Genomic DNA, 19,029 nt, shown 5'->3' with positions numbered 1-19,029 from the left:
TCGAGCAGAAGAGCTCTATGTGGCCTCGCGTTATCGTCCATTAAAATGAACTCAGGGCCAACTGCACCCCTGAAAAAGCGAACATAGGGCTCCAAGATCTCATCCCTATACCTCACACCAGTCACAGTGCCTCTTTCAAAGACACGGAGAGGTGTGCGGCCATCCAACATGATGCCTGCCCAGACCATTAAACTTCCTCCGCCATAATGGTCGATTCCGCGGACAATGGATGGTAGGTAGCGGGTCCCTGGTTCTCTCCATATGAACGTACGGCAAGAATCGGTGCTTAGGCTGAAACGGGACTCATCGGTGAAGAGAACGGTCGCCCATTGATCCATACTCCAATCTCTATGTTCTCTGCACCATGATAAACGGATTCTCCTGTCCGTAGAAGTGAGCGGGACGCAAACAGCAGGTCTTCTTGCAAACAACTCTCTCTCATGAAGTCTTTTGGAAACAGTCACCCTTGATACACGGGTTCCTGTGGCTGCATACAAGTCACGAGAGAGCTGAGAAGCTGTAGCACTCCTGTTACGCCTCGCTATAATCGACAAATGGCGATCTTCTCTGGCCGTCGTGGCTCTTGGACGACCTTGCCCAGGCTTTATCTCGATGGATCCGGTATCCTGGAACTGTTTTCATAGGTTACACACGACGCTGGGCGTTAAATTGAACTCTCTACAAATCTGGACTTGAGATTGGCCTGCTTCTAGATTCCCCACAATTCGCCACCTCATTCCATCATCTAAACGTTGGTGGTTACTCGTTTTTACTGTTACAATTTGAAATTAACCAATTGCTGCAAAATAACACCAAGAAATTCGCCGAGGTGTGCTGGCGAACGAAATGCGTCTTAACTTACGCGCGCTTATAACGCCTGTTTCTCTACTGGCTCCGCCTACACACACGTGTACGCTTACGTACAAGATTTGCATTTTTGTCTAGAAGCAGTGGTGTTACATTCAGTTCAGTTCTTTTCATGTAATTCGATAAAATATGCAAATTCTCTTAATTTATTTCACCAGTGTATTTGAGATTCTATCGCACATTCTATGACCGAAAATGTTTGTGTAGGAGTTTTATATCATCTTTCAAAGTTCGTCCCATGAATTTAAAATCACCCTGTATGCAGTGAAACCTCAATATAACGATACTCTGTGGACCAAGAAAAAATTGTTGTAGAGAGGTTATCATCATATCGGAAGAGAGAGGTAACATTGGCAATACGCACTGCCAAACTTATGCTGTTTTTTGGCATCTGTTCTGAATATATTGGCGTTGTTCGGTACCACCTTAAAATGCATTGTAGCGATTAATTATAATTGATTGGTTGGTGAATAAAATTCAGTTATATATAGAAATGTCCTCTCCACTTGTCAATACAAGATCCATTGAGAGAATGGTTATTTGTGGAGATGAAGATTACAAGGAAGAAAATTCATCACTGCCCCCACGGGGACTCGAACCCCGGTCAATAGGCTCCAAGGTTGAAACATTCTATCTGCATCCATAGCTTAGATGGTAGAGCACTCGTCCGGCAAGCGAGAGACCGGGGTTCGAGTCCCAGTGATGAATTTTCTTCCTTGTAATCTTCATCTCCACAAATAACCAGTCTCTCAATGAATCTTGTAAAATTCAGTTAGCTGTTTCACTCTTAGTTTACTGCACAACACTTTTGTGTACTGCACAGAAAGTAGCTTCACGGCAGCTTCATTAACACTTTTAAAAAGTAGATAGTACAAAATACCGATACTAAGACACCTTTGAAAGAGCAAACGCTGGTGAGGAATTTAAAAGTATATTGAAGTGATATTGAGTGAAACATAAAACATGTCATTGCAGCAGTTTCGGAATCTCCTCAACAAATATCGTTACAGACGGATTTATCGCAGTAGAGGATATCATGTGTGGTGCTTTCAATGACTTCAATTCTTTTTCACGTTGGTATTTTAATAGGGAAGGTGATATCCAAAGTATACGGGTGTGTTAAGGGCTTATCAGTCCTCAACGATATTCAAGTGGGGGATGTTGAAGTTCTAAAACTTCTAAAAAATTGTTTGTGCAAGCAAATCACCTGGATCAGATGGTATTTATTCTAGGGTTCTTAGGGAATATGCTAATGAACTGTTTTTATTACAAAATAACACACACAAATAACAAAACAAAACATACAGTCTGCAGTTTTTAGTTGGGGCCAGTTGCACAGATTTACAGAAGTAGTGTTGCTGAGGGTATCGTCCCAGGGATTCGAAGCTTGCTAATGCGGTCCCGATTGTACCTAACGATTTTACATGACCTTTAATATATGTAAGTGCACGGTCGCTCATTTTGGTTCAAACAACCCACGTTTCACTTGCGAGTTGATTCACAGAGGGATATGGAGTTGGTTGAGCGGATGCAGAGAACAGCTACGCGTGCTCTTTTTGGCACACAAGTCTGGAGCTATGAAGATAGACTTCATTTCTCGAAATATTAACATTGGAGTAACGTAGGTGTCGGGGGGGGGGGATATGATCGAAGTTTTTAAAATTTCAACGGTACGGATAGGATCAATACACAGTCAATTGGGTTCGACAATGGGACACCAGTATCTTTTAGCAAGGGACAATTCCAGGTTGTGGTGTAACAGGGAGTTTTTCTTTAATAGGATTGTGGCTTTGTGTTTGTATTTCTGTTTGTATAATAATCAATAATAAATAAGTATTAATCAATACTTTACAACAATTAGTAATTTCGGATCAAATCTATCTATATATATGTATAATAACATGTTCTGTCTGACTGACTGATCCGTTGATTCATTATCACCGATCCAAAACCGCTGAAGCTATAAATATGGGTGTCAAAATAAAAATTTAGGTACCCACTAAGACGGGATTTCTGAAAATTCAACCCCCAGTGGGTTCATGAGAGGTTCAAATGTTATATGGAAGAATAATCACCGAGTAATTTCCAGATTACCAAATCCACGCGAGCGAAACCGCGGGTAACAGCTAGTTGCTTATATGTTTGCAAGAACCAATTCCCGGGGTTGAGCAAAATTTGGAGAATGTTTATCTCTAATCGCGGCTATGGTCTTATCATACATCGAGTAATAAGATTGAGGATTATCAACTCCCAATATTCATCAAAGAGGTGTTATTTTTATCCGAAACATAAGCAGCATCTTTTCACAGAAGAACTGCCACAGCAATTATTGTAAGAAAGCGAATATTTTACTTTTCGGTAAAAATGGTTAACTTACTTCCATTAAAGAACAAAGTTAATTTTTCGTTTGGCTAGAGTAAAATATACTTTCTTTCAAATTTCTCGCTTGTTTCACGAAAGGCTTCATTCATCAACATCTACTTCGGCTGTAATGCGATGCTTGTTATACCACCAAGAAAAGGAGATAAACAAACATTCTCAAAAAAAAAACTGCTCAGTCATCAAGAAACTCGGTAATGAGATACCTCGAGGGAACCCGATTGTCTCAAATTATTACTTGCCTTAATTTACAGTGTAATATAAGAAGTTTCCCGAGTATGACAAATAGTTATTCTGCTATATCTGGTTAATGATATCTACCTAAAACACTTAAAAATACAAATTTTCATTTTAATAATGATAAAAATGCAATCTGAATGTTCTTACTGACCAAATCTCGAATTCTTGATCTTGATTACTTCTATTTCTGTCATTAGCGTTACACACCGAACTTTCTCTCTAAAATTACGTGATGAGAATATGGTAATTGCTCGTGTAATTAAACATACAACGTTGAACTTTTTGAATATAGCAATATTACAATGCCTTTGAGGTGTTTCTGTTGACTGTTTGAATCATACATACACCAAACCATTGCCAGCGAGCCAATTGTGCCCCTCGTAGTCATCTGATTGGCCCGTGACCTCAAACATAGTTGCGTATAAATGAAACAAGTGGCATATTACGAGATCATTTTAATGACTCGCGGCGCAGTTGCTTAAGTGGCCTGCGGTACATTCCCAGATCACTTAAGTGACACGTGGCACATTTAAAGATCACTTAGGTGACCTTGGGCGATGTTCCAGATCACTCAAGTGGATCGCGACACGTTCTCATTTCAATTAAGCTGTTCGCGGCACTGTTCCAGATTACGTAATACATTCCCAGATCACTCAAGTGTCCTGCTGCACATTTCCAGATCGCTTAAGTGACCCGCGCCACATTCGCACTTAAATTAAGTATACGTGGTACATTTCAGATCACTCAAGTGCCCACGGCACATCTCCAACTTTAATTGATCCGCAGCACATCAGATCACTTAATCAGCCTGCGACACATTTACAGATATATCAAGTGATCAGCGGTACATTTAAAGATCACTTAAGTGACCCGCGACACATTCTCGCTTCAATTAAATGCCCCGCGGTACATTTCAGATCAATTAAGTGGCTAGCGACACACTTCAACTTTAATTAAGTCAACCGCGGCCCATTTACAGATCACTTAGTGACCCGTGACACATTTTCAAACTAATAAAGTGACCAATGACACGTTTCCAAACCAGTGAAGTGTGTGGTCCGCACTGTCCAAAAGGTTGAGCACTCTTGGTTTAAAACAACATATAGGAGTTCTTGAATTTTCTTTATTCTTCAGGATGAAGAATAAAGAAGAAAATCTACGTAAGACTTACGAGAGAAATTATAGCATCTCTCTACGAGAAATTGGAACAATTAATTTCATTCTAAACACTGAAAGAGTGTCTGTCATATAAGGAAATTCGGTAGGTTTTTTGTGTCCCTCAATCTTTAAAGAATTTTTTTTTAACAACTAGCCCTAATAAAAAAAAATTGGTTATCGTCCGCTGATCGGTCTAGTATTGGTTGCTACTCACTGTAGTAGCAAATCTCTAAGTACGGGACGATGCACATATATGAGACATTTCTCACAAAAATCGAATACATGCCATGCAGTAGTACTTTCTTATCCTGTTCTTCTTGAATCGGACTTTTCCTTAGACCAGGCTTATATACAGGGTGTCGTTTAAGTGCTAGCACGGCCTTTATTTCATCAACCGTTGATCGTAGAGGTATGATTCCAATTTGAAAAATTCTTAACAGGCGTTCAAAAATTGCACTGTACCAGTTTTGAAAGTGGAAAATATAGCGTGTAACAAAATAAAAAATATATAAATCTATATACGGTCCCCTGTGCTCTAACTTCCAATTACAAAGTTGTTGCCCTCTCTCTTCTGATGCCAACAAAAAAAAAATCCATATTTCTAAGTGCAATAGATAATTCGAATTCGAAAAATGGAGAAAATTTGGGTTTTAATTCATCCATTTATCGGGTACGATCGTAGGATTTGTTACCATTGTCGGGGGTTCCGAGTATATATTCATCACACATACTACACTACTTCACCAAACACCTTCACCTACTTCACCAAACACCTTCACCTACTTCACCAAACACCTTCACCTACTTCACCAAACACCTTCACCTACTTCACCAAACACCTTCACCTACTTCACCACACACATACTAGACTGACTCCATTTGGAAATTTTTCATATTTATCAAATTTACCAACAGCACTTGTTTACTATGCAAAATCGCTGGTAAAAGAGACAAATTTCACAATCTTACCAAGACGATTGGTAAGTATGCAGAATAACCAGCTATTATGTAAGGATAGGATTACACTATAAAAGTTTGATAAAAATGTTTTATAAAACTTGAAAAACAACCAATAATTATACAGGTTACATTCGCTCGAATGTGACGAGTACGAGTAGTATACGCCGCGGTCCACCACCGGAAGTGTGACGTCACTTCCGGCGGTGTAGTACGAGGTGTCTTATCTCTTTTCCGGTGTTAAGTGGCAGCTGTTGTTTATTAAATGACTTCCGGTGGTGAAATATAGTACGAGGTGTCTTATCGCATTTCCGGTGTTTATTAAGTGACACATGCTGTTAATTAAGTGACCTCTGTTGTCTATTAGGTGACCTCCGTCGTTTATCTCTACAGAATGCCGACATCCGGTGTCTTATCTATATTCCGGTGTTTATTAAGTGACATCTGCCTTTAATTATCCGACTTCCGGTGTCTTATCTCTATTACGGTGTTTATAAGTGACATCTGTTGTTCATTAAACGACTTCCGGTGCCTTATCGCTATTGGCTACTGTTGCCTCATCGCTATTGGCTACTGCTGCCTCATCGCTATTGGCTACTGCTGCCTCATCGCTATTGGCTACTGCTACCTTATCGCTATAAACTTCCGGTGGCTCCGGGGGAATCGGTTGTCAATTTTTTTTCATTCTCAGTACAGAGTGTTCCATTATGCAACAGGAGACGGATATCGCTGTGACGGTCCAGAGAAAATTTTTTAGCCGTGAATAAAACCGGAAAAGCCTTAATCGGGATCATCGTTGTGTCCGTGATTATAATTATCACTTTATCTAGCCTTGCATTGACTGCGTACGACGACCCAAGTTTTAAATTTATAGGAAACTGTTCCCGTTCCGAATCTCTTGGTGATGGTGTTTTTTTCACGAGATGTAATACAATTTATGATATTCGTGTTTTTGTCAAAAACACACCGACAATAAAAGGAATTAATTTAAATTCCAGACAGATGTATAAACTTATCGAGCATGCAATCGATATCTTGATATGAATAAATATTTGAACTGAATGAACTTGTTGTCTGTTTCATTTTACTACGCGTGATAACAGAAGATTATTCACATAATACAAATACAACGCCACAACAGGCAAATTGCCCAACGAGGTGGCTGACTTAAGAACATCATGGATCCCCGAGCAACATATATCAGGCACGAATAATATACATGTGAATATTATTCACATAATATTTTAATAAAAAAACTTCAAACGACAAAAATAAAAGAGAACACAATGTATCGGCAAAATCTCTTTATTACTTTTTGAAAAACATTCGTACAGCAAAATGTTTTTTCACATATTGATAAACAGCAAAATTCCTTTTCTGTTTAGTTTCTTAACAATACTTTCTAAACTTACATTTCTACTTCTCTGTATCACGAAGAACACAGCATACTGTCCACATACATTGGAGGTAGGTGATTGTAGCGGAGTCCAGTTCCATAAAATGTTTTTATATCTTCTTGTAAGGGCCGTATTCACCGACATGGTTTAAACTGTAGTCACAATTTTTGGATAAGAGATCAAAATAGATTGGTTAAAAACCTGAATTTAACCAATCCGTGACGATCTCTTATCAAAAAATTGTGACTATGGTTTAAACCATGTTGGTGAATACCGCCCTAAATGATGCAATTTCTTTTCCGTAAGGTCGAAAGGTTCGTAAGGTTCGTAAGGTCTCTGGTTTCTGTCCGTAAGAATCGAAAAATTCCAAGGTGTTCTTATCCAGAATGTTGATTGCCATCCAGTGAGAACCAGGTTCCGTATGCTTATCTGCGTTCACAACTAAAGACGCCGGATAAGTTTGAATATGCACAGGTAACATGTCACATGGAAACACGCCGATGAAATATGGTGTTTCCCGCTCTAAAATTGTTTTTATTTGAGACGAATACATATTTTAACTGCTGAAATCATGGAGGATGTTTCGTGCCTGATTTATTTCTACGACGTTGTCGAACTCCAGGTAGACAATGACAGAGACTGGTTGGACAAGCGGGGCTTTAAACTTTGTTTCCAGTCGTAGGTTACTGTGTCTGATCAGATTGAAATGATCACCTTGGCATAGATCAGCGCTGAGATCAAAGGCGTAGATAGCGTACCCCAATGGGAACTCACTTCGAGAGATGTCTATACCCCTGTCTTGGCATGCTTTTTCAGTACCTAAAAACAAACTATGATACGCTCTGACATGTAAGCCTTGATCATACTGGGGCTCTAGAGGCTTGAAAGGTACTGGCTGTCCGTCAGTATATGCGGCTATGAAGTTGAGATCGTAATGCTTAAACTCGAACGGCGATTTGCTATACGATCCCGAAAAAGCGTCGCTGTCTACTAAAGCGACTACCACTCTCTTGGGTAACTGTCCAACGACGACACTGTCTTGAACCCACGACATGCTACCCTGATGTAGCGAGTAAACTTTACATATTACTCGGTCTATCGGATACTTGGCTGGAGTATGGCTCAGAGCTTTCGCATGTCCCACAAGCACACCAAGAGACACTTTGACATGTCTTATGTATAAACAGGCGTCACGGAGAACGACTTTCAAGTTTTCATCTTTGTCTGGTGAAAGGAGACAGAATTCTGACTTGCTACGTATTATTTTTATTCTTAGAGAGACAAGATTCAGTAGGAGTCGCTGTTGACAAAATATGTCTCCGTGAATAGTACCCATCATGTCGACGGTCTTACTTTCTTCGATGAACGCTGCTCGTTGTATTAGACCTTCGTTGGGATCCTCTGACTTCGGGTCCACATCACTCATTTTTCCGGCAGTGTCTTTGTAAAAGAGTTCTGTAGTCAGTTGGCTGGTTTTGCTTTCGTTTCCGTGATTCAGGAGTTTTTCTATCATAGCTCGGTAGGAGGTACGTGTTACTGGAAGATGAAATCAGACGGTCATTTAGGGAAACATGGATTGCAAGAATAGGTTCACAGGGGTGACTTTACTCCCTTTATCCAGAAAAGTTCCATCGCCTTTCACGACCTTAGCTCTCACATGAATTAACGTTTGAGAGAGATCCCGATACTCGTCACCACTTCCGCCAATGTTAAATTCCATTGGGCCACCATCGGAGACGTTTGAAATTGGGTAATAGGTAATCCATTTTCCACTTTCTATGGTAGTCTGCGTTCCAGATAGAGTGAAAAGGTTGAGTTCAGATTTTGCCAGTTGAGGAGAATCCTTCAAGAGAAAAGCCATCACGGATCGAAAATATCGTGTGTGTTCACGCTGGGTCGTTTGGCTAAAATGTTTCGTTTCACCTTCTTACGTTTCCTTTTATGTCCCGCTCCAAACATGGACCGAGTCTTGGCCACTGCTTTTTCCGTCAGTATCTTTCCAGCTTGACCCATTCTTCTTTTCGCTGCTTTTTTGACGTTTTCCCCTTTCATTACGACATCAACAATATCAGCGCCGGAGCGTAAAATCTGTTTGCCAACAGTTTTAGCTCCTTTTTTCAGAAAAGGTAAAGCTACTCCAAAAAGACTGCCGAATATGTTTCCTAGTCCATATCCTCTCTGCATTACAACGCCCGAATAATACGGCAGGCCTTGGCCGGCTTATTGGACATAATAGTCTTCAAACTGTTCAGTGCAACAATGGTATGGAACCTTCATCTTTCGTATCTAGTTCGTAAATGATAATAGGTCGATAAGACCGTTATTTTTATAAGAGTTGTCTCATGCGGTAGTCTGGAATTCTTTTCGAGCAATGGCGAGATAGTGAGGTCTATCATAATGAGAGCTTATAACCTCGTTATCTTTTCCTTTCACGCGAACGACTCTCAGTAGTGGAGCTTGCACATCTCCCACAACCTGAGGCTGCACGATATCTGAATAGACGTACAAAACTGGAAAAAACACGTTTGTGTCTGCAATGTAAGGATTTTCGGTAGTTTCTTCGATCAGCAATGGTTCAAATCCCAGTAGCTCCGCAATGCCAGTTTTTAACAGAAGTTTTGCTCCATCTTTTAGAGTTATTTTCACTTTCCTGGTGTTTTCATTGTAATTAAACACTATTTTGTTTCTTAAAGCCGGTATCTTCATACCGTTCAAGAGATCGGGACTGTCTCGTAATATCCGACTGGAACGTTTCTTCCATGTAGTTTGTCATCACCCAGATCGAATCCGAACAGATTATTTTTTTCGGTTATGTTGTACCACGTGTGATAATAAACAATCTCCGAAAGCGCACACTCCCATTCACCAGTCAAACTTATTGGAAATGGCAATCTTGTGACAAAATGGGATATAGTGTTTTCAGGATAGTATGATCCTGAACTGTCGCTGGGGAGTGTTACATAGAAAGACATCCTGTTGAATGACTGATAAATGCGCAAACACTGTCACTTATATACGCTTGAGATGACTCAGCCATCCGTTGAACTTGCTGTCGTAGCCTTTAAATTTTACGTAATACTACATTCTACCTCTATATTTGCGTCTTTTTTAGAATTTTTTCTACTTGATAATATTCGCTCGGCTTCACCTTCTGCAATTCAGATTCGTAAAAAGTACCCTGAACAATCTCGCCGTCAGAGTCGCTTATCCTGTGCACTGGAGGTAAGCGCTCGAGTCTCTCTTTAATAGTGAAAATCTCACGAGTCCAATTATGTTCATATCCTTTCTCGAAAACCATTTTGACGCGACTTATGCGGACCGTATCTCCGATGTCAAACTTGAACTTTGTCTTCATGGGTTTCAAGATATCATTATAAAGTTCATTCCAAACGACCGATTGATTTTCTGCAGTAACAAGAACGGGTTTAGTCTTTATACTGCGGTGCCACGTGTTGTTGTAACTATGTAACAGATCGCTTAATACGTCTATGTATTTGCGCGTATTATTATGTGTGAAATATTTAAACAATTTCTGTTTTAGAGTTCTGTTAAATCTCTCAACGACAGAGGCTTTTTTCTCGCTCTCTGTTGAAAAATGTGTGACATTCATCGATTTTAGATAAAATTGCAGAGTTTCATTTTTGAACTCTGTACCTTTATCGGTCTGCAAAGCCATTGGCTGTCTCTCATTAAATATCTTTCTGAACGCTTCGGTAACTTCTTTTCCAGTTTTATCTTTTAAGGGTATGGCCCAAGCGAACTTTGATAAAACATCGATACAAGTAAGTAAGTACTTGATGCCTTTGTTTTCCTTCTTCAGAGCCTGCATGTCTACCAAATCGGCTTGAAATTGTTCGTTTATACCTCCCACTATCACTCGATTCCTCATAAAATTCTTCCTCGATGGCTTGTGCAAAGTATATGCTTCGTTACCCTGCAATAACTCTTTGGCATCTTTCAAAGTCACGTTTTTACCGAATTCTCTCTGTCGCCTGTGAAACGCGTTGATTCCGCCAAAACTGGCCGGTTCGGAGGGACTTGTATATTTATCCATATTTTTTCAAAATCGAATATTCTCTTCCTAAATCTTATTGCATCATCAACCCAAAACCCTCTTCTATCCTCGCTTCCAACCACGAATACTGTTACGCTATCACTAAAACACACCTGTTTCTTAGTTCTGTTCATTAGCAAATGAGAGTATAATTATATCGTGTGAGAATATATACCAGAAAAAATGAACACAAGTTTTCTAAATTTTCACATTTTTATTGTATTATAGTTACAAGCTTAACCATTGAGAAGACATAATTTGTTCAATAGAATTTTTAAATGCTTCGTTTCCTCTAGGTACTTTTCCAAATTTCTTCTTTCGCAGATTATGTCGTGTTAGTTCCACGATATTTGTTCCCGGGACAACAACGCCATCTTGAACAAATTCGCCATCCTCATTCCAAAACAGCTGTCTATTGTTCACTTTCATGGTGTCAACCAGTTCTCTAGCTCTTTTCTTCTGATTCGGAGCGACTTTTCGTATGATCATGTTCTCAAAATCGGGTCTCATATCTTCTTCTTTCTTCTTCTCCCCTAAAATTTTAGTATCCACATTTTCTGCGAGCGCTAGGTACCTTTACAATACCTGCAAATACTATTTCGCTTTTTCATCATCTCTCAGACCTTTCTTCTTGAGAACAGTGCTGATATCACCATCTAACTTGCTTAGCTGTTGTTCTACAGCGTTCAAGTGTCTATCTGCCGGCACGATGACGTATTTTTTAGCGTGCTCCATTTATGAGGGAAGAAATAACGGATATAGCTGCTGGTAAAAGTAGACTGAGAAAACCGTTACCTCTCTGGACTAAAATACGCCGTTTTTTATGTAGTGGGAGATTCTTCTTAGACAGATTTCTCAGACTCCTCTTGTGACGACTGAGCTTAGCTTTCTGAGTTTTCGTGACAGGAACGTTACCTTTTAACACGTTAAGACACACTTCGCAGAGGGCCCGTATGACACTGTTGCTACTTTTCTTTATCAGTTAAGTGCGCTTTCTGCCTCTACAGCAGGTTAGCTCTTTAAGAGTTTCTAAATTTTGTTGTGCATACCTCGACATCTTGATCCTCACTGACAGTCGAAACCTCTTTTATATACATACCGTATTTGACGGCCTTGATCAGCGCGCAATGAGGATGATTAAAGCCGTGTTTGAAACAGCGGACTTTAGGATTTGGTAAAGAGGGGCATTGAGGATAGCCGATGAGATCGTAACAAGGCTTCCCCATCATCCGCTCTATGAACTTGCACTTATCTTGACCTTTGCAGTAAATAACAGAATACGAATCCGATAACAATGAAAGACTACCGGAAAGTTTGTCATAAGGTATGTCGCCGTCTCTCCAAGAAATATGATGTAGCTTAGACATTACCCATGCAGCAGACGCTCTTTCTTTACTGATCAGTTCGGACCATTCATAAGGTGGCTGGAAAGTATAGGGCCCGTAACTACTACCAACTAACGAAAAGTAAGCCAGTTCCTTAATTATAAATCCTCTCGAACCACATTGGAAACCTTCAAAGTCTATGCAAGACCCCTTCTATGATGTGACCACTTTGGCTGCTCGACACGAAATGAATTTTATCTGCGTAATATGTATCATCCTGGAAAAAACCGGTTCTCAGCCGTAATTGTTCTTCCGTATTCGGTTTCAAGTCAATCAACAGGTATCCGTAAGCGGGTTTGCAGGCATCATTAAAAACCTCTTGAAAAAATGCTTGTCTACCCGGATATATCTGCCTAGCTAAATGTTGAACTTGGCTTCCATCTCTCGCATTTTTGAACAAGACCAGATAATGTGCATTCAAAGATATTTCTCGCATCTGACTACCTTTATGAAAGAAATTTTGAACGATGAATATCACAGAAAGGTTTCTGTGGTGGCTTCCGCGAATAAACAAATTAGATAATCGCCTGTCGTTGCCTAGCTCGGACATTAGATCATCGATAACGAATAGAGTTCGTGAACCGATGTAAGACTCGTAATCTGTAGGTAAACCTTCTACGAATTTGATACCTGAAATCTGTTCATAAAACGATTGATAAATACCATAGAACCAGACAATTTCCATAGGAAATGGATCAATCATTTTTTCGGCTATGAGTCTCGAAACAAAACAGGTTTTTCCCGAAGAAGTCGGTCCAGACACTATACATTCAAAAGGATGTTTAAGCTTCAACTCCTCCATTGCAAATGGCAGATATTTCTGTTTGCATAACATTAAATACTCGAAAGAAAATAACACAAGAACAAGAGAAACAAATATATAACAAACAATAAAAAAATTTATTCATTAGAGTAGAGGTCTTCGCCGTTATTGCAATAATCAGAAAAAAAATTAGTACCCATAAGGTAATGTTGTAAAATCAGGCAGAAGAACCCTCTTGTCATATACGAGGCCGTATTTTTTCTCTTCTACTCTGGTTGTGACACGCCTCCTTTTCACCTCTCTTGTGATTTTATATTTGTCTTGGATGACGACCTTTGTGGAGAAATCCATTGACTGTACTAGAGCCTTCATAGTGTCGAAGTTGAGGACATCCGAATTCTTGAAGTTTAGGGTAAAGCCGCGAATCTTGTAGTATGTTTTACCGTTAGATCTCCTGTAGGCATAGTTTTTGGCTCCACCTGTTGTTATAAAATTAATAAGAATAAATTTTTCGTTGATAAAATAATAAGAATTTTTCGTTGAAAAATAATAAATTGAAAAAGTACCTGACACAAATTCGGTAATCACATGACCATCGAGCTCGTCCGTAAACTGTCCCAGGAAATCTCCCAATGGCGGGTCATTGTCACCATCGCTAGCATAGATGATTCTGAAATAAAAGAAAAATCAAATATAAAAGAAATGCTCACATAAAATTGGTTTCATAAAAATTTATAGATACTTACGAGTCCGTGTCAAAATACAACAAGGCATCACCTAGTTTCTCCATTTCAGAGTATAGCTTCAAGCGAGCCCACGCTGTTGTAAAGGCAGCCAGGAAAACATTGGTCCTGTCGGTCTGGGGTATGAAATCCGACTTGTATTGCCATTCAACTGCAGCAACGTTCTCAATTGGCAGATACAAGTCCTTGACCTGCAAAAAAAATGTTTTTTAGTTTGATGAAATCAAATGTGAATATGTTAAATATTTTTGAAAATTTTATGAAGAATCATAGCACATAATAATTATTTAAAAAAGTACCTCTATCGCAGGATCATTCATCATCTTATAAAAATCGGAGGCTTTAGTCAAGTACGACAACTGCGACTTATTCTCCTGCATACCCCAGCGACCCCAGAAGCTGAAAAAAAAAGAATAATTTGTTTTACTCTATCTTAAAAAAGCAGAATATTTAAAAATACATAAAGATGTTGAAAAATTGATAGCTACCTATTCACAGACATAGCTTCGCCACCTGTCGACGTCCGGGGTTAATATTAATGTTTCCTAGCTCCAACTGGATTCCTTCAACCTGGTCATACTGCTCCACGTATGAGTTTTTCTCCTCATTCGTGACGCAGTTAGACGGCCAACCCGAGGACTCCTGCTTGATTTTCAGGAAGGCGTTTATGTAGGGGGCAAAAAGACCTTCCCGAGATTCTTCGAAATGATAAACCTAGAAAAGAAGTTAAAACATATGACTACACAATATATTGCTAGAGTAATAAAGTGATGAGAGATTAAAGTGATGATTCAAAAAATACCTCGTAAACCTTCCTCACGACGTAGCCTTTTTCAATTGCCTTCTTGAGCTCTTCTGTAACCCATGTTCCCGTAATACACCCTTCCTCGTCGTTGTGTGGTGGCATTCGTTAGACAGTGTTTCCACACACGAACGACATAGGGGAAAGGTCAGCTTTCCGCCGGATCTAGTAGAAAGAATGAAACTTAATTAGTACTGCGACCTCAATTAGTACCTGTTATAATGGTATGAAAACAAATAATACCAAATTTACCTGTATGGGAGTACGGGCAGATATAGTCCTCTTGGTGGCTGTACTTTGCACTTTACGATACCAAAATACGACCCCAGTTCCCCAAAGTTCTCCGTAATTATCCGGGGGTGGCCAACCGGATATCTGCAATGAAAGGAAAATTCATTTAAAAACATTTCATACGTTAGTCATAATAACTTATAAATAATATTTAAGGTACTTACCTGCAGTATTTATTGACCCACGGGTATAATGACGTGAAATCAATGTATTTTGCTGTTCCTTGGTAGAACAGCTTGGTGGCATTGGTTCTACCACCATAAAATGCATCTCTGGGTGCCAACCTGTCGACATAGTGGAAATCTATCAAGAAACTTTTCAGACCCCCGTCCGTTTTCTTCATGGCATTGAAGTCATGCTCCCACATGACTTCAAGCCCGTATCCGCCTTGACGGATTTTCTGCTCTTGTTCTGATGTTTTCTTGTGGAGTTCCCACATGTATGTCTGCGTGCTGGGATTCACCAAGTCCCTATCGAAGCACTGCGGGCAGCCGTGCCAATAGCATCCTGAAAAGAAAAATGAAACATGAAAAAAATAATAATTAGAGAAAAAAAAAGTTTTGAAAATAAAATCCGCAAAGTAATTACCGTGAAACAGATACATCGTGTTTGTTTCGGTACAGAAACCGTCCACGCTGAGACCAAGCACTCTTCTTTCTCCAGTCCCGTTTCTGGAATGGTGAATTTTTAGGTTGTTCTTCTCACCCAGGTATGGCAACCATTCGATACTAAGGCGGCTGCTGTTGGTTTGATTCACGTAACCGTTGACGGGCACCATCCCAATTGACCCCACCTCAATGTACTTCGATCTGTACGTTGCCATACAGGCCGAGGCTATGGTGATGTATTGGAATGGGTCGACACCGGTTAGCTCCAGGAATTCCTCACGAAACTGCAAGCAGCACCGTCGAAGAATATCGACGTCTGACCTAAAAAATAAAAAATGTTAAGTATAGTGAAGAAATAATATAGAACAGTAAATAAAACATCATAATATAGAAAAGCACTTACTTGCAGTATTCGTACATTTCGTGTTTGAACACGAATTTCCCGTTTTTTCTCTGTTCATACCAGCCATCGAATTTCGCCTTCACATCGGCGCTGAATGTTTCCGGGTTATAGAAAGCTTTCTCCGGAAGGGCTCCATCGTAATCCTGATTTTCCGGTCTGTTGAAGAGATGAGAAAAGAAACCTTTCTTCAACTCCTCTAGACCGAAAGTCTTTGGCAGTTTGGCCAAAGCCATCGGGAGAAAGTTGAGGCTATCTATAACCCGGATTTTGAGGGTGTCCAGCCGCAAAGCCATAATCTTTGATCCGCACGGCACAACTGAAGGTTTTACTCCTTGCTCTAGGAGATATCTACAAAGAAAAAACACAACACATAAAAAAACAGTAACATGGTATTTATGTAAACATTTCCGAATGGTGGAAAAAAACTTACTTGAGCAGGAACTGGCCATCGAATCCCTTCATGTTGTGGGCGATTGCGGTGTATCCTCTGTGTTCCTTGCGGAACAGACATGCACAGAAGTCGTTGATGGTGTCGCAGCCACTGGGCCGTCCGCATATTGAGCAACTGCAAAGTTCACAATATGCTCCCCTGTTGACTGGTCTGTCTCAAAATCGAAGAAGATGAGCTTGTCGGTGGGGACCTTCACCGTCTTCTTCTTGAGAGAGCATAGGTGTTATTCGTCACGATGAAAAACTTTGCAGTTTCTGCAATATTTTTCCCCGCAGACGTGCTTGACACGAGGCCGCTCTTTTTCCACGAGAAACTTCTTGCAGGACGGGCACTCGTAGAATTGTTGGCAAAAGGTGCTGCTCTTGCCTTGAAGACTCTTGTGCCTTGCATAGCAGTCGGTGGACCTGCATGTCCTGTAGCAATCCCTGCATAATTGTGGGCCGACGGGGATGCATGCATCGCTGAAACAGGTGTTGCATCTTGCAGCGCATTTATGATATTGTACGTGATCATAAGCTTTGTCACAGTCCGGACAGTAGAATTTTGATGCGTGAAAGCCCTTGGTAGATGTAATCAGGTCGTAGTGTCCGCCATGAAGCAACAAAAATATTTTTTTGTCCTTCCTAGCCGTCTTGAACACCACCTACATAAAAAATACATTAGTAAGAAATTATATAAGAATATATATTACATTGAATATAGTATAATATTAGTATAATTCTCGGTGATCATAAATTACCTGGTAAAATTCTTCGGAGGACTTGACGAATATTTGCACCTCCAGGACCTCGGAAAATTTGGCGATTGCATCAAAACCACAAGGACCTTCAGGTACTCCGGCTTCTCTATACAGGTCCAAAGCCATCTCCCTCTGTATATTTTTGCGGCCGTCTTTTACCGTCGAGAGCTTCGGATGTTTGTCTAGGACGGCTTTGCCTATAACTATCGCCCTGTCACAACAGAGTGCGTCTTCGGGTGTACGTACGATTGACATCTTTGTCAACCGGTCAGACGATATATTGACGATCTTACGTCTTGGTGTACCCCCTCCTCGTGGTAATCTGACTGTGATAACGTCAAACCTCAGGGAAGGGTTGTCCAGTGGTATGGAGTTTTTACTCTGCAATACTTTCATTATTACTGCCAGTAACGACTCTATCGTGAGCGAAGCCACTGGAACAAGTGATGTAGAGATGGGTCGGTCCAGATTGTCGGATGTCATGATGATTCTGAAAAAAGGAGAAAATAATCAATTATTCCAAATAATTCGTCAAATCACTCTGAATATCCAGTCACAATATCCAACAAATACATACCGTATTCGGTCCTCGGGATGCAACCCGCTAGTTGTCTCGTCAAGCATGCAATAGATCAAGAAAACTTACTGTATTTTGTCTTGATGTACCCTCGCCAGGGTCCCTTCCTTGACTTATCTGATCTACGGGGTCCTGTTAGAGTGAGAATAAATGTTAGAATATATGAGGAAAACACGTGGATTTGTAGAAAAAAGCCATAAGACAACTGAAACTAACCTTCTCAACTTGAATCATATCTATTTCTTCCAAAAACGGGTTTTCGGCCAGTATCAGTTCTGCTTCGTCGATGGTAAAATCCGATCCAAACAGATTAGAATTCTAGAAAAAATACAGTATTATAATCAGTAAAAAAATCATCAGTGTTAAAACACAGTGGCAATACTAGGTGAATCTTTTGAATATATGAATTAAATAAAGTTATCTCGTCCCAATCTATATCATCGGGCAATGGATTGTTGTCAAACACAGATTCCACGTCGAAAACATTCTGGGGAAAAAAAAACCCCATAAATTTAATACGCTACATTAAAACACGATATCTGCACATCTACAATTGATGTATATATAGATACGTACATTACGATTTTCCATCTTGCTCCGAGTCGAAAGAATGATGAAGTCAATGAGAGAAAGCGAACAAGCTAGAACGGTGAAGAAAAAAGCTAATGGTATCTGTCTCACACACACCGCGCTATTTCGCTATTTATACGATGGTAGGTCCGCAAGTACATGGGGGTTCTGTAGAGATAAGACACCGGAAGTATCTTAATAGAAAACAGATGTCACTTAATATACACCGGAATAGAGATAAGGCACCGAAAGTCTCTTAATAAACAACAGATGCCACTTAATAAACACCGGATGTCGGCATTTTGTAGAGATAAACAGCGTAGGTCACCTAATAGACAACAGGATAATAGACATCTAATAGACAACACTTGATAAACACCGGAAGTCGCTTAATTAACAGCAGATGTCACTTAATGACCGGAAAAGAGATAATATGTAATTATACATCTCGTACTATAGTAGACACTTCGTACTATATCTCACCGCCGGAAGTCATTTAATAAACAACAGCTGCCACTTAACACCGGAAAAGAGATACGACACCTCGTACTATATCTCACCACCGGAAGTGTGACGTCACTTCCGGCGGTGGACCGGGGCATGTACTACAAGTACGCCTATTGGTTGCATTTTTCAAGTTTTTTT

The 19,029-nt window shown here is 40.0% G+C and overlaps 2 protein-coding genes across 2 annotated transcripts; both read right to left on the bottom strand.

Annotated features, from left to right (window-relative positions):
• Positions 1 to 7,554: 7,554 nt before the first annotated feature.
• On the bottom strand, positions 7,555 to 8,511 carry LOC149084786 (uncharacterized protein F54H12.2-like). The gene has a single exon (XM_089233802.1). It carries the CDS (start codon positions 8,509 to 8,511, stop codon positions 7,555 to 7,557), a length of 957 nt encoding a protein of 318 aa, XP_089089928.1.
• Positions 8,512 to 13,389: 4,878 nt separating this feature from the next.
• On the bottom strand, positions 13,390 to 14,850 carry LOC149084785 (uncharacterized). The gene is made up of 6 exons (XM_089233801.1): positions 14,746 to 14,850; positions 14,440 to 14,657; positions 14,243 to 14,342; positions 13,947 to 14,134; positions 13,767 to 13,870; positions 13,390 to 13,679 (listed from the first exon to the last, which is right to left on the bottom strand). The coding sequence occupies exons 1-6, from the start codon at positions 14,848 to 14,850 to the stop codon at positions 13,390 to 13,392; spliced, it is 1,005 nt and encodes a 334-aa protein (XP_089089927.1).
• Between the last annotated feature and the right edge of the window lie 4,179 nt (positions 14,851 to 19,029).

The sequence above is a fragment of the Pholcus phalangioides genome, unplaced genomic scaffold, assembly GCF_987345545.1.
Source record: "Pholcus phalangioides strain wild (caught in Gottingen) unplaced genomic scaffold, Ppha-v1.0 ptg000007l_1, whole genome shotgun sequence".
NCBI classification, from domain to species: Eukaryota; Metazoa; Arthropoda; class Arachnida; order Araneae; family Pholcidae; genus Pholcus; species Pholcus phalangioides.
The sequence above is the reverse complement of the archived record's forward strand: the minus strand, read 5'-3'. Positions and strand labels throughout refer to the sequence as shown.